The 14,352-nt window shown below is 44.4% G+C and overlaps 1 protein-coding gene across 1 annotated transcript in view; it reads right to left on the reverse strand.

Annotated features, from left to right (window-relative positions):
• igsf9b (immunoglobulin superfamily, member 9b) overlaps nt 1-14,352 on the reverse strand; it is a 32,168-nt gene that overhangs the window by 10,562 nt on the left and 7,254 nt on the right. Inside the window, exons 3-12 of the mRNA XM_034117820.1 lie at nt 12,734-12,940; nt 5,341-5,487; nt 3,646-3,797; nt 3,334-3,451; nt 2,251-2,392; nt 1,681-1,826; nt 1,411-1,553; nt 1,169-1,309; nt 962-1,078; nt 718-868 (exon numbers count right to left, since the gene is read on the reverse strand). Of these exons, the coding sequence (XP_033973711.1) occupies nt 718-868; nt 962-1,078; nt 1,169-1,309; nt 1,411-1,553; nt 1,681-1,826; nt 2,251-2,392; nt 3,334-3,451; nt 3,646-3,797; nt 5,341-5,487; nt 12,734-12,940 (1,464 nt within the window). The remainder of the gene's footprint in view (nt 1-717; nt 869-961; nt 1,079-1,168; nt 1,310-1,410; nt 1,554-1,680; nt 1,827-2,250; nt 2,393-3,333; nt 3,452-3,645; nt 3,798-5,340; nt 5,488-12,733; nt 12,941-14,352) is intronic.

Genomic DNA, 14,352 nt, shown 5'->3' on the forward strand with positions numbered 1-14,352 from the left:
CGAGGCTGCGGGTGTGTGTGTGTGCTCGGGCTGGTTTCGGACTGGGTTTCGCTGTGTCTCGCCGACCCCACGCAGCAACCAGGAAACCACACCAGTAAGCCAGCTCACACTGTCCGCTCCTCGCAGCAGCGAGCCTCGCAACGTCCCGCCAACACGGCACCCAGACCCCACGCAGCATTCTCATCTGTTTGTCCTTACTGGTGTCATTTTCTGGTTGCTAACGCCATTGTAACACATAATCACTGATGTTCCGCTGTAACGGTGGTGGACTCATCAGAACAGAGTGGGCGAGCTGACCAATCAGAGCACAGTGGGCTCATAGGGAGGAGGGGGGCAGGAGCTCCAACAAGCCGTTTAGGACAGAGAGTGAATACACATACTATAGAGAGATGCTGTATGAGAAACCAATGTGATTGTGGAACATTGAACAATGTAAATCTATTCTAGTAGACCTCAACAATGGAATTATGATCAGTAGAAATGGCCATGTCATGGGACCTTTATTATATTTTGGCTTTTGGACTGAAAGTGCATTTTAAGACATTCCCTGGTTATTTTTCACTATTTCTGTGACATTCTTTAGACAAAAGGGGCATTAGATTCATCCCAAAAGATTATTGGAAGATGAATCGATAATGAAAGTAAATGTTAGACTAGACCTAGAATTCACTCAAGATGGATGTTACATGTAAACAAATATAACTTTGGCCCACTCACCGAGCACCATGACCACAGTGCCTGCGCTGACAGTTGCAACACGATTAGTGGCCAAGCACTCCCAGCCCCCATGGTGGTCTTTACTGAGCGGCTGCAGCAGGAGGGAGCCGTTAGCTAACACGGCGTACTCGGAGCGAGGAGAAGGGCCAATCTGTGAGGAAGGACATTTAGCAACAGGTTAAAATAAGAAACGAAAAAAGTGATTGTTCAGCGCCTCTACTGATCAGTAAAAAAACGCCCGTACCTTGCTCCAGGTTACGTTTGGAGCGGGGTCTCCAGAGGCTTCACAGGGGATGATCAAGTCTCGGCCCACCTCCTGGAGATACTCAGTCCGAGGAGGCACATTTAATGTTGGGGGGTCCTGCAGGAGAGAGAGACGTTTTACTTCTGCCCTTGTGTTAACTACTAGGAAACAGTTTTCTATATATCAGAAGAAGAACAGCCGCCTCACCTGCAAAATGACCTTTGTGGGTTCAGACTTCCCCATGGTGCCATAGCTGTTGTAGGCCGTACATGTGTACATGCCTACAGCGTTGTCATTGGCTGTTGCAATAAACACGGAGCCCTCTGAGTTCACTATCCAACCTGGAAACTGGACAGGTGAAAAAAAAAAGAAATTATCAACATGTGGCATGTGTGCAGGCTGAGACAATTCCCTCTGCAGGGCAAACTGTGTTGCTAGCTGTAGCTTACGTTGTCAAGATTCAAATCGTTCCCATCTTTGGTCCAGTTGACATACAGCACAGGGGGGTCAGCCTGGACGGGGCAGATAATGCGCCCCTCCATGCCCGCAGGCAAGTACGTTTCCCGGGACATTCGGACCACGCGTGCAGGGTCTGAGATGCAGGAAAATGAATTGATCACATAAGGTAAATATGCTCTTGCCCAGGGCTTGAAGAGAAACTAAGTGTTTTAAAAAAAATAAAAATGGTTGTATAAAGCAAACACTCATCGCAGGCTTACGTTTCACTTTGAGGTGCGCAGAGGCAGAGGGCGGGGTGAGTAACCCATTAGTCGGGATGCAGGTGTAGTTTCCGGTATCCTCTGGGATGAGATTAGGGATAAGAAGTGTTCCATCCACCAAAACCTTCACTCTGGTCTTCAGGGACCTAAAGCCAAAACAACAAAGCAAGGTACATTTTGAGAAGTATTCAAATAAAAAGATAATGTTGATAAGATTATCAGAGCATTGAAAACATGGCAATAATCTAAAGACTAATCTCATTTATTTGAGGTTTATAGCAAGCTGAAGACCACATGATACAACAGTCTTATAAATAATCTAATTAGAAGGAATCGCATTAGACGCATGCTGTGGAGAAATGCCAGAGCTATCCATTGTGTGTATATAAAGACTTGCTTTAAATAATCTCCCCAGTATTCCACTAAATAAAATGAGGTTACTGTAATTGATTAAGTCTTATTAACTATGTTTGACATTTGACAGATGTAAGAAATGTGACTAACTATCTTGGGTTGTAAATGTAACGTGATATATTGTACTGTAATGGTCATTTGAAGACGTGAACTCACTCAATATGGTAAACATTCTGTCCTTGTTTCAGCCACTCATAGCTGAGGTTAGAAGGGTAGGCGTCAGCCTGGCACTGCAGAACTGCATCCTGGGACATGTTGAGGGTGGTGTCCTCTGGGGAGATGATGATGATTGGAGGTCCTTTTGACAAGTGGGAAGAAAACAAAACACACCCTATTGTAAGTATTGTGTTTCTATCTTGATGCGCACAGTCTGGCCTAATCAAAGAGATAAGTCCTGACTGTTGGTTGGCCTTGAATCAATGCTACAGCAGGGGATGGACTCTAGGTGGCAGTATACACTCTGGAACCAGGATGTTCCACCTGTTCCCTGGGTTTGTGGTAACACATACACAATCTCAAAGCTTTTGATGAGAACAGGATAACATAGATATTTTGTATTCCAGAAAACCATACCTTGTAGATGTTACTTTATAGGGTTTTACCAAACAGTTCAAAACTTCATTTATAACATTGACAGTCGACTGTCAATGTGCATCTTGCGTTTGTTTGTTCTCTTTAAACCTGGTACTGCTGCACGGTTGCAGATTATGATTAGGCTTCACCAATTTTATTAGTATTATAATATTTGTAGGATAAGTTTCCGGTGGTGGCTGCAAAGTAGTAAAGCATGCCGAGATAAGCTTACTATAAAAAAATGACAGGTTCAGGGCAGACAGGGGGAAAGCAGCCGTTATGAATAACTTACGGAACGCCTGCGTGCAACAGTCCACCTTCTAGCTTCTCTTGCCCTTTTTTTGTCAATCTCTCTCAAACACACTCACAGCATGTATGGTGTGGACTAACCTGACATGTATTCATTCAAGAAAGTAGATTTTATCAGAAAAACACTAACATCAGATAAGTCAATTTGTCCCAATTAAGACTTTTTACCCATTAGTTTATTAGGCCTTTTCTTTAGTTTGAGTGCCAGTGTGACGTCAGAAAATAACAGACATTCAAAGCGTAGTTTAAAAACCTCACTTTGACTAATTTTGTGTCTTGTTCACCTGAACATCACAGTGTGCTGAGAGATAAGCAGGAATTCAGTTTTCCCCTGATGATTGACAGTTCAACACTGACCTTTGACCTGCAGCTGCAGGAAGTGGGTGAGATTCCCCTCGGAGTTGGACACGTGACATTTGTATGTTCCTGAAACATTTCTCTCGACGGAGGCCAAAGACAAGGTACCATTGAGCACCTAGAAGGGGGCGAAGGTGAAGAGTGAGAGGATCAAAGAGAGAGAAAAGTCGGAGGAAGATCATGAGGCTGTCAACGAGAGGACGACAAAGCACTTTGCTTCAAAGCAACATCAAAGTCCAACTCCTACAGAAAATGCTAATTATAAAGTATTTCATTAAAACACTGCAAATGCCATCTGTTAATTCATCTCACTTTAATTTTTTCATGTTTCTCGATTCGGCTCTCATCTTTATGCCAGACAACAGTTGGTCGAGGGTTGCCATGGGCTCCACAGCTGAGAGTCAGCGAGTCTCCGAGCAGAACCTCCACGAAAGTTGGAGGAGTCTTTATAAACACAGGTGGAGCTAGGACAAAGGGAGCACAGATGGATGGGTTATTTCTACTTGCCTTTTTTAAATGGGACATATCGACAGGACAATCAGAGCACTTAGTTGACTTTTTGCACTCACTGCAGACATCAACAGTCAATGAGGGCATCTTAAAGGTGGACAACTTCTCAACAAATGCTTAAAAGGTAAACCTAAATAATGGTAAAACATATGAGAGGGATCACCTGTGACTGGTTTGATTCTTAAAACATCTGGTTTATCTGTATGATCCCCAGACCTTGTATGTCCTCTGTGTGGAGATACGCATTTTGTGAAGTATACTTGTCAATTGAGCTGTTTATAACCATATTTTGTACTCTACTGAGTCAACACATTTAGTAAGAGACCCATGCTTCCAAATGTGTGATTTTAAGTACCACAAATGGTAATGAGTCTACCATGAAAACAAGCAGCAAGTCCAATGATCTTGACAGAGAGACTGCTATGTTTTGTCTGTGTTATAGAGTGATTATAGTGGAAAGAGATATTTATGTAGGCTGACCTGGAAGTAGGCATCATGCTAGTTCACTGGGCAAAAAGTAAATGATTCTTTAGCATTTAGCGATTTGGGATTATTGCAGAAAATAAGCTCTTTAGCAAGAAAAATGTTTGTGATATTTATACGTTTCAGCAAAAATAATCTTTACAAATAACCACATGTAATAGGGTAAAAATGCACATGTATGGTGTTAACTCACATGTAAAAAATCTCTTAGGCTTGTGTTAATTACAGGGCTTATGTCAGGGCCCCAACACATAAAACAAACAATTTTCTTTCAGGGTTTTAGAACTCCTGCAGCACTCTATTGATTTTACATCCATCTACGGCAAAAATATATGCACTCAAGAAATTGGAAAGGGTTTTGGATTAATATGCCATCATCTATGACCAATGCACTGTCAAGTTTGGTTTTGGGATTGCCAGACATATTGTTGGGTAACGTGTATTCAAATGATACACAATACATGGAATGATGTAATACTGTTATGTACAAAGGTGTCCAGTGTTCACCTGCAACCTGATTCAGCACATGCAGATCTTTCATTCACTGCAGTACAATCATATCACATCCCTTCTTCACACTCTCAATGGAGCTTTAAACTCTACTGTGGCATAACGAGAGTGTGTGTGTGTGTGTGTGTGTGTGTGTGTGTGTGTGTGTGTGTGTGTGTGTATTTGAGACAAAGTGGGAAGCAGGTGATTGAAAAAAAACTCAGATTTAAGCATTTAACCCTAATCTTTAGCCCACACAATGTCCAAATTCCCTGTCTTACTCCTATCATTCTTAAGATCAACTCCTACATTGACATCAGCTCAAAGCAGGCCATGATGGGATGTGATCACTGTGAGCGCAGAGCGTCACACACTGCTCTGATCGCTGCTACAACACTTCAGCTTGCCAGGGCCTTCTGACACCCTGCCAGGCTCCTTGCTGTGGCTGATCTAAACAAGGACAGTGCCAGTGATGAGCAGTGAGAGAAGCCGCTCCCGAGTCCCCAAAGCCCTGCAGTGCTGCACCTGTGATGGAGAGGAAGGTCCATGTGCCGTTTCTAAAGTCGTCTTTTTTGCTGTCCAGGAGCAGGATGCGACATTCGAACCAGCCCTCGTCCTCCAGGGTCAGCCGCTCAATCCGCAGAGAGGCACCCCGGGTCAGAGACACACGGCCTGTGGGAGGAGGGGGCAAAGAGGAAGGGGTGAGAGAGAGAAAGAGAGAGAGGGTCAGCACACACACACACACAACCAGACTGGCAGAGTCAGCACATGCAAGAAGAGGGCTTACCATGCAGAGGGGACCGGCATCCAGTGTCACAAAAGGCCACAGTCAAAGTCAAAGTCTTTATTCTAACAGCCAATCGTAGCTCTAATGTTGCTCGCAAATAACTAACCACATAGATTGCTATTTATGAAAATATGGGCGGTGCAGCTCAGACGATGAGCAGTCAGTGGCCCTGAGATTAAGTGCAAACATATGAATCACTCATGTTGCAATGACATGCATGATTACAGATGAAACTGGAGTCCTGTCATTTAGGGTTTGGAAGATGGTTGAGTGGAGAGTTCTGATGAGCTTGCCAGGAATACTTGAAGGCTGCTTCATTCAATCACTTACAAAGAAAGTGTCGGTTTTCTTCTTTATATTGTTGCAGTTCAACAGTAGTAGTCTGTTTTTGTTTATCAATGAGGGGAAGTTGGGCTGAGATAAACAATGTGGAGGAAAGCATGGCTGATTCGCACCTTGACCTTGGGTGTGAACACACAGATGGATCCATGCACAAGCACATACACATGTCCCTATCACACACACACCCATACCGCACTGCCTCTCCTCCTCTCTGTACTTCTTACAACTCCTTGTCAGGCTTTGAAACTTGATCTGCTGGTTGCCTGGTGACTGCAGACTGGTTTTCAGGGTACTGGAGTTACCCTTCCCCACCCTTCCCCACCCTTCCCCACCCACCCCCACTTCCTTTTATGCTGTCTCTCAATGAACTCTTTTCTCCCCCCTTCAATATCAGGCCTTTAAATGGCAGAAGGATGCGTGCAGGGGGAAAACACACACGTTGCTCATACAAGGCTCTGGACAAAGCTGTTTGAAAGTAAACAGTGGAGAAGTTTCCGGCATCTCGTCATACTCGTTTGCATTTAACAGGTTGTTTAGGCCCATATGATAAAAAGGTATTGTTTGTCACATTCAGTTCTCTGGACAAAGTTGTGCATAAAAAAAAAAATCATAATTTGATCTTTAGATTCTCCCCCAGTAGACATATGTACTGTATATAAAAGCAGATAATTCTTGAATGTCCTAAGGCAACAATATCAAGAAACCCAAACCCTCACTATTCACACCGCGTTCCCTCCAGACAGCGTGTCTGGAGCAGAGCCTACAGGCTATGAAATACATTCAACCCTTTACGTGGCCTTAAGACAGGGAGAAGCACACACTGAGAGTTAAGGCAGACAACAATAGCTAACAATTAACCCTGCATTCCTGACTGGGGCTGTTGCTGTGCTTAATAGTTAGGTTTAATGTTTGACTGACCTCCTAAAAGACCGACCAGTGTTTGATGGGCGGTGCACACTCACTTAGAGGCACCATAAAATGAATGCCTCTCGTTTCACACAGCATCTTTCAAACAACTGGGTAGGGCAAGGAGAGAGGAAATGTGCAGGCGGATGATAACAGGTGTGGGGATAACTTTAGGCATTTTCCTGTCTGTACGAGGGATCCTCCCCTGGCTGCCCATTTCCTGTGCAACCTTTAAGCAGCTGGACACGGAATAACCTGCCACACTGCAAGCCGAGAGGGAAAACACTTTCACGTGCAAAATCACACAAACCCTCTTTAACATGAAGCTAATCCCTGTGTGGTTATATATTATAGGATACTTAAGAGATCACAGTGGCTGTTAGCAACTCTTTTTTATAACAAGACTGCCCATGGAAATCCCTCAGACGGACCATGTGCACTGATCCTGTGGGTTCAGAAGCACGTGGGTGTGTATACACAAGTTGATTTTCAAAATCCAGTGAGCGCCCTGCCCCCTGGGTCTCCACGGGGGAATTCTAGATTCGCCGTCGAACACTTAACCCTTTCCCGTAGCCTCCCTCTTGTCCATCACTACAAAGAGACGGCAGCCCCCCACTCATTCTCTCAGGTTACCATAGCAATGAGACCCAGAAAAAGCCCGGGCTGTAGGTTTGGATTTGAATTCAGTTGCTGTAGAAACACGGGAAGGGGAGGGTCGATCATGAAGGGGGTGTGGGATTCTACTGTCAGAGGTTTGAACAATTACAAAGTGGGAAAAACTTGTTTAGATGTACAAAAAAACTGTCTTGTGTCACATGAAGCGGAACAAGAGGCAGAAAAGAGTGAGAGAAATAAATGAGAGGCAAGAAAAAAAGGGTCTATTCTACTCAGTCTGTTGACAGACAAAAGGCTGACGCTGTGTGACAAATGTTGCTTTATTTAAATTTGAATGTTGCATTTCTGGACTTGAACTGAAATCTCAAATGGCTCTCGGCAGGTGCTCTGCGCAAAGCTTTTTTTCTCTCTCTGGTGGCCTGATGCAGAGATACAATGCAAATATGCTGCAATAACAACAACACTAACATTGAAAATGATCAGCCATATCAGTAAAAACCCTCCCTGTTTTCAATCGAAGAGGAATTGAGTGAGAGGTTACGGAGAGGCTACTCAAATTGTGCGCATCAATAATCCACTGACAGGCTATGAGAGGATGCCCTTTCTGACCTCTTTGCCCCGTAACTCCCCTGCAGACACATTCATCACTCCCCCTTGTTCAACATTAGCACAATGTCCACGAGCCATCCTCAAGACACAAACATCATTAGACTCTATGTTAGACGGGGAGAGTCTGAAACAATAGCTGCTGCTCCTTTCTCTTGTCCATCCCCCTCCTCTTCCTCCTCCTCACTGTCTTTGTTCCTTCTCCAGCAGCTATCACATGACAGCTCCACTCTACCTTAAAATGAGCCCCTTGTTTCCAACAGATCGAGCTGCAGTGCAGCCAAGAGTAGAACATGGAAACACTGCTGTGTGAACCCCTAAGACGCACCCGGGAGTCAGGTTCTCGCCCAGTGGGTGGCAGGTTAGGAAGAACTCGGCTTACAGAGCCGTGCCGCTGGCCAGGAGCTGGGCTTGTCTCGGATTCTGATATCATATTATCTTTCTTTTCTTTTTGAAACAAGATTTATGAGGCTTTTTCTGCGACTGAAACCACTGTCATGCAACCGAGCTGACACTTTACACCTCATATATTTTTACCCACATAAATCTTGTTCATTGTCAGTCCAATTTAAGATTTATAGCACATTATTTGCATGTTTACTGTATTTTCTTAGTCTTGTGGCATCTGAAACTCGAGGATAAGGCTGTTATTGCTACAGTGGAATTAAATCAACATGTGATTTTTGTACTGGGGGTTCCCACTGGTACTTACTGACATAGAAATACATGAGGGGATAGTGAATTAGATGCGATACCATCACGGAGGCTGTGGAGGAAGACAGATTATTCTGTTATGAGAAGCATCAGCACTGCTTTTCTTTGTCCTTCCGTATGTGCATAAGAGAGCCGAGCGGAGGTGCATTGTGGGATGTGTTTTGATTTGAATACAATCATAAGTCTGGGACCGGCCCCCTGCCTCTGACAGCTGACCCCTCCCACTCCCCCAAATTTCTCTCTTCAATCCTCCTGTCTCCCTAATCAGTTTAACCCTCTTATGAATAGCTCTTTGTCGTGATATAGATTACAGTTAACTCTGTCCCCCTCGCCCTGTCCAGCTCTGTTACCCCCTGCACCAGCAAGCACACACTGCTCACGTGCCACATTTCACTACAGCGGCCACTCAACTCACCGCCGACATCAGCCCTCGTACATGATCACAGAGAAAAGGATTTTTGAAAAATGCCTTTCGGTCCAGCGAGATTACGAGTCGTGTTTGAACAGTTTTCCAGTACGAGCTTTGTTTTCTGGTCAGTAGGAGCCAACACTGCTGTTAATTATTAATAGTTGCTTAACATTTGCTTTAGTTACTCTGTGAGTGACCATCAGGGAAATGTTTAAAGTCTTCAAAAACGATATAATGGAATATCAAATTTGTTACAATCTTCAAAATATTGAAAGCAACGTTCATAAAAAAGAAAACCAAACTTCACTTGGATAAAAGTAATCGTACAGCAGTGACATTTGGACACCACGGATATATAAATGACGAGAACAGCACGGACTGTGACCTCATGCTCATCATACTAATCCGAACAGTTCACACCTCAGGCATGAGGAAATTGAGCTTTTTTAATGGCCTGCTGCTCTAAGCCTGGAGGAATTTACCAAGTTGCAGCCACCTATTCTTCTTTCATTGTGTCATTGTTTGCTACACATCATCTGGGTCTAGTTATAGCGGAATAACAGGTTGTTGATGGACAAAGGCGATCAGTTTCACCCTTCAGCTGGACTTTACAGCAAATAACTTCATGTTTGCAAAAGCTTACTTGTTCAAAGGTTCTAGAGTTCAGGATATGTTTGAGTGTGCCTCAGTAGATTTAAGTGTGTGTGTGTGTGTGTGTGTGTGTGTGTGTGTGTGTGTGTGTGTGTGTGTGTGTGTGTGTGTGTGTGTGTGTGTGTGTGTGTGTGTGTGTGTGTGTGTGTGTGTGACAAATTCAGACCCTACCTTCTCCAGTGTTCAGAGGTCACACTGAGAGTGTGATAGAGGCCTGCTGAGATCGGGGGTTTGCCCATTGTGGTTCTAACCTCAGGTCGGATTCCCCTGCTCACAGTCTCTCCTGATTTACTTCAGCACACAGGAGACATTTGATCTCACTCTGCAACAGTAAACCATCCTGACATCGCAAGACTGGAACATATTGTCTCAACAAATACATCTCAAACTGACTATAATAGTGTGTCAGTCAGAATGTATCCGGCTGTTTCCTCTTTGTTGTGAGTTGAGTAATGTTCAGCCCTGCAGGGCATGCTGGGTGCGATACACAGAGCAAGCGGGATGAGGGGTACTAAGTCCTTCCCGATTCACTCGACAGAGAAGAGGCTCTCAGGCCCCTTTACCAGTAAAATTAGATCAGTTCCAGTTCTGTGCTGGGGTTAGTGTACGTTTGGAGTATGTTCAACTGGCAATCCTCCTAAGAACCGGTTTGCTTGTTCGTAGACAAAAGAGGCTGCGTCATAACGCCACCTTTTAGGTTGCAATTTCTTTCCAGTAACCACCGCAGATTTCACTCACGGTAACAAAGCTGGCGAACTGCTTTAGAGCTGTGTTCTTTTTTAAGTTATTTTCACAAAACCAAATTATATTGGAAGCATGACTTCTCCAACAACTTCTACTATTCGTCGTATTCGTCATCTACTGTTATTGCTTACATAAAACTTACACCAGGCTCTGATGAAAGCCTTCAACATGTGAGAGCCGGCGCCTCTGCAGTGGAAACAAGAACAACTGCTTCACAATTGGGCTCCTGCTCCGAACCAGCCCTTAAACGGCCTTGTTGGAAAAGCCCTATGTGACCTAGACAGGGTGGTTTCCAATGGGGTCGATGAACATCGCTCAGCAGCTGTGACACTCCTCAAATACAGAATGTAATCTCAAATGCACCTGATATCGTATCAAAAAATGTTGGTTTAATGGACGACTGAAATAGTCTGCAAAGATATCGCTTGCTTTGATTTTTCCATCTCTGTTTCTAAAAATGGCCAATAGCATCAGTGAGCTTGAGACAAAGCAGCAGACCAAGGACAGACAGCCTTTGAGAATACTTTTAATTTTAGTCTACTTAAATGCACAGCATTTGCAATGCAATGAGACCACCAAGGGAAGGACATGAAAGCACTTAGATTCAGTAATACATATTGAAGTCTGACACCTTACTTAGCTTTATTGCAAGCAGTCATTATGTTGTAAATCCACCCCTACAGTACAAGCCTCATCACGGCTCTGTTCCTGATCTCAGACAAGCCAAGACAAAGATCAGGAAATGGTCCCCTACTTGACTGTCTTGTGGTTAAATCTGAAATCCCCCATCATTTTTAATTTGAGGGTAGAATACATTAGACCCACTGTGCTGACACGCTTCACATAGCGCCATCTGCCTCCAGCAGGAGGGGAGATATGAGGATCTGAGGCAGACAGGGGTAAAGCCCACACCAGACTACTACACACAAGGGATAGATATGGCAAAACATTAGGACATCAGTGTCAGGACATCAGTGTCCCACTCTGAGCCACATCTCTGCAATGTTGTTTACTTCATTATGGCTGCTTGTGCATCAGATGACTCCCCCGAAACAATGAAATGGTTAACGGCCTACAAGAGGGTTAACATGCCAAACACATGTAGCCAAATTGCTTGGCGAGGGCGGCCTGTTTGTGGTTTAGACCCTCTGGACCTCAAAAGTCATTTGCGAGTCGTCACAACATGTTTCTAAATCAGAGGCTTTCATTCTCAGTGGGAGCTCCTGATGAAATAAGTTCCAATAGGAAAAATGCAGAGGGCTTTTAGGCGAGGTTCCCTGTACATTTCAGTGGCCTAGTTGGGACAGTATGGGATTTGGGGTTCCAGTGGTACTGTTGGCTTTGGCTAAGCAAGGGGAGGTTGTGATACCCCTCTTTGTCTTTTGTCCCCTGGTAGACAATGACGGGATTATAGGGCTCTAGCAAGAAAACTCCCATTATTCCCATTGCTTCATCCATCCTCCTTCCAGCACAACAATCTCCCCTTACTGGGTCACCCCTCAGCATACTAATAAAACACTGACATCAGACCACCAAGCCCCCACCTACACTCCTAATCCCCCCATGCACGGCGTTACTGGTACCCCCCCTTGTTCTTGCTCAGCTACCCCACCCCCCTTTTACTGCCTCCATCCATTCTCGCCCTTCCCCTATTCCCTTCACAGCAAATGCAGTCTGGAAACACACACCAGTGGTAATTACAGGGATTGTGGTTTTGATGGATTACCTATTCAGAGTTTTGTTTCATCCAAACTTCCTGTTCCCAAGTCTACCTTAATAACCAGTGTAACGTCGTTGCCAACACCACAGGAAAGAAGAATGTAACTCAAAGTAAAGAGAAATGTTGACACATGGACACCCCCACCCCCCCTCACTTAAATCTACTGGACCATAATTAGAGAAATCTGTCAATCGGGGGTCAGTTATATGAATCCTTTCAGAAACAAACTGCCATGATATTAGCCAGAGTCAGCTCTTTGTTGTCTTCAAAAAAATGTATTCAGAGAACCGCAATACGGTCTGAGTGCAGTCAAATCGCTAAAGCAGTAGGAAAAGTTCAATAAAGGGATTGGATTTCCAGTAACACATGTTTTAAAGACTTTATGAAAGGAGTGTATAATTGAACACATCTGTATATCTCTTACCCTTGTAGTTTGGATGAACTCGAGGAGCGTATACTCCAAATTTGATGAGGATGGGAACGTTGTAACCGAGGCGCACCCATTCCACCACATGCAGAGGAAAGAGGTTTGGGGTGGTGAATTCTTTGGACGGAGGACTGAGATTGCAGCTCAGCTCTGCAGAGGCCCCCTCTCTGGCCGGGACCAATGATGCCTCACCTTGAGACACACCTGTAAGAGCAATAGCATATCACAAGGATAAGGCAGGGGATTTGCTGATAACACAGTAGGCAATAAACAGAGAACATGGGAACAAACACATCAATCATGCTCTACAAAGAGCTGAGACATATGGGCCTTTTAAAGAGTTATGGCTGCCAGAGAGGCCGGATTAACCTCTCTGGAATTTTTTTAGGTCATTCATTCCAGAGAAATTGTTTGCTATGTGGAGAACAGTTTATGAAATATTTGTAGCAGTATCTTAGGAGAGAGCAGAACAACAGAGGTGAAAGACAACACAGATAAATTGTTGGCTGACAGATTAAAAGACACGACAACTGATCCATGAATACTTATGTCGAACTGGATCAGACAGAGGCTATGACATCCGGATAGTGTTCCCTGATTAAACCTGGGCCATCAGAGGGCATGTAAAGACAATTGTGTGCCATTTTGTGATGAGATCATGAAGCTTCAAAGCCTGCAAACACACCACAGTCCCATTAGTGACACCTGGAGCAGTGTCTCCTCTCTGTACCTCCTCCCTCCCATTGCTGCCATGAGCACTCATGGGTGTGCGCGCAACTGGGTGCCAGTGTTTGCTCTGCTACTCATCTGGCCTGGTGATTACTTTACTCTCAGAGGGGGGTGGGGGGGTGGGGGGTTGTGTCACTGTGATGCAGGACAGCAGGACCCTCGGTGCTCTCTCCAGCCACCCTCCCACCACCCCCTGGAGTACACAAATGGTCTGCGGACTAGCACAATCAATCCCACCCCCCCCCCCCCTTTTACAAACACATGCACGCACACAGAGAAGCGTGCCTCCGGGTGGGGGTAGCATAAATCCCAGATTGATCTAAATCCACACCCAGAGATATTATTTAAGTTGGATTTTGGCCCCATTCTCTCTCGTCCACTCATGACCATGTTGTTAACCCCTCCTCTTTACTTTCTCCAATGTAAGTCAATGGGAGCTGTGCCAGATTCATCATTAAACTGTATGTAGGCAGCTCACAGCGGCATATGCCAAATGCTTTACCATAACAAGGGGGGTAACACAGCTGGTCTTGTTTACGTTGGTTACTTTTGGTGAAGCTATGCAAACAAATGGTAGGGACAAATGGAGGAAAACAGCTGGGTGTCTTACAAACAATACAAACGCAATTTAGAAAGTGTTACGAAAAAGCACATTTGTTGGAATTTATGACGATATGAATGGAGAAAGCATCGGATAGAACTTGCCTGATTTAATTGAAATCACTTAATTTACGTTGTTAAACAGCCTGCTTTCTGAACGGTTTTAACTGCTTGTAAACAAAAGTAATAATGCTGCCTTTTGTGGTAAAAGTGCTATCTAATACCCTTTGAAGAAAAAAGACAGTGTCATACTTTAAAGCAGTACCATCATCATGTTAATGTGATCC

This window comes from Trematomus bernacchii, unplaced genomic scaffold (assembly GCF_902827165.1).
Source record: "Trematomus bernacchii unplaced genomic scaffold, fTreBer1.1, whole genome shotgun sequence".
Lineage (NCBI taxonomy): Eukaryota > Metazoa > Chordata > Actinopteri > Perciformes > Nototheniidae > Trematomus > Trematomus bernacchii.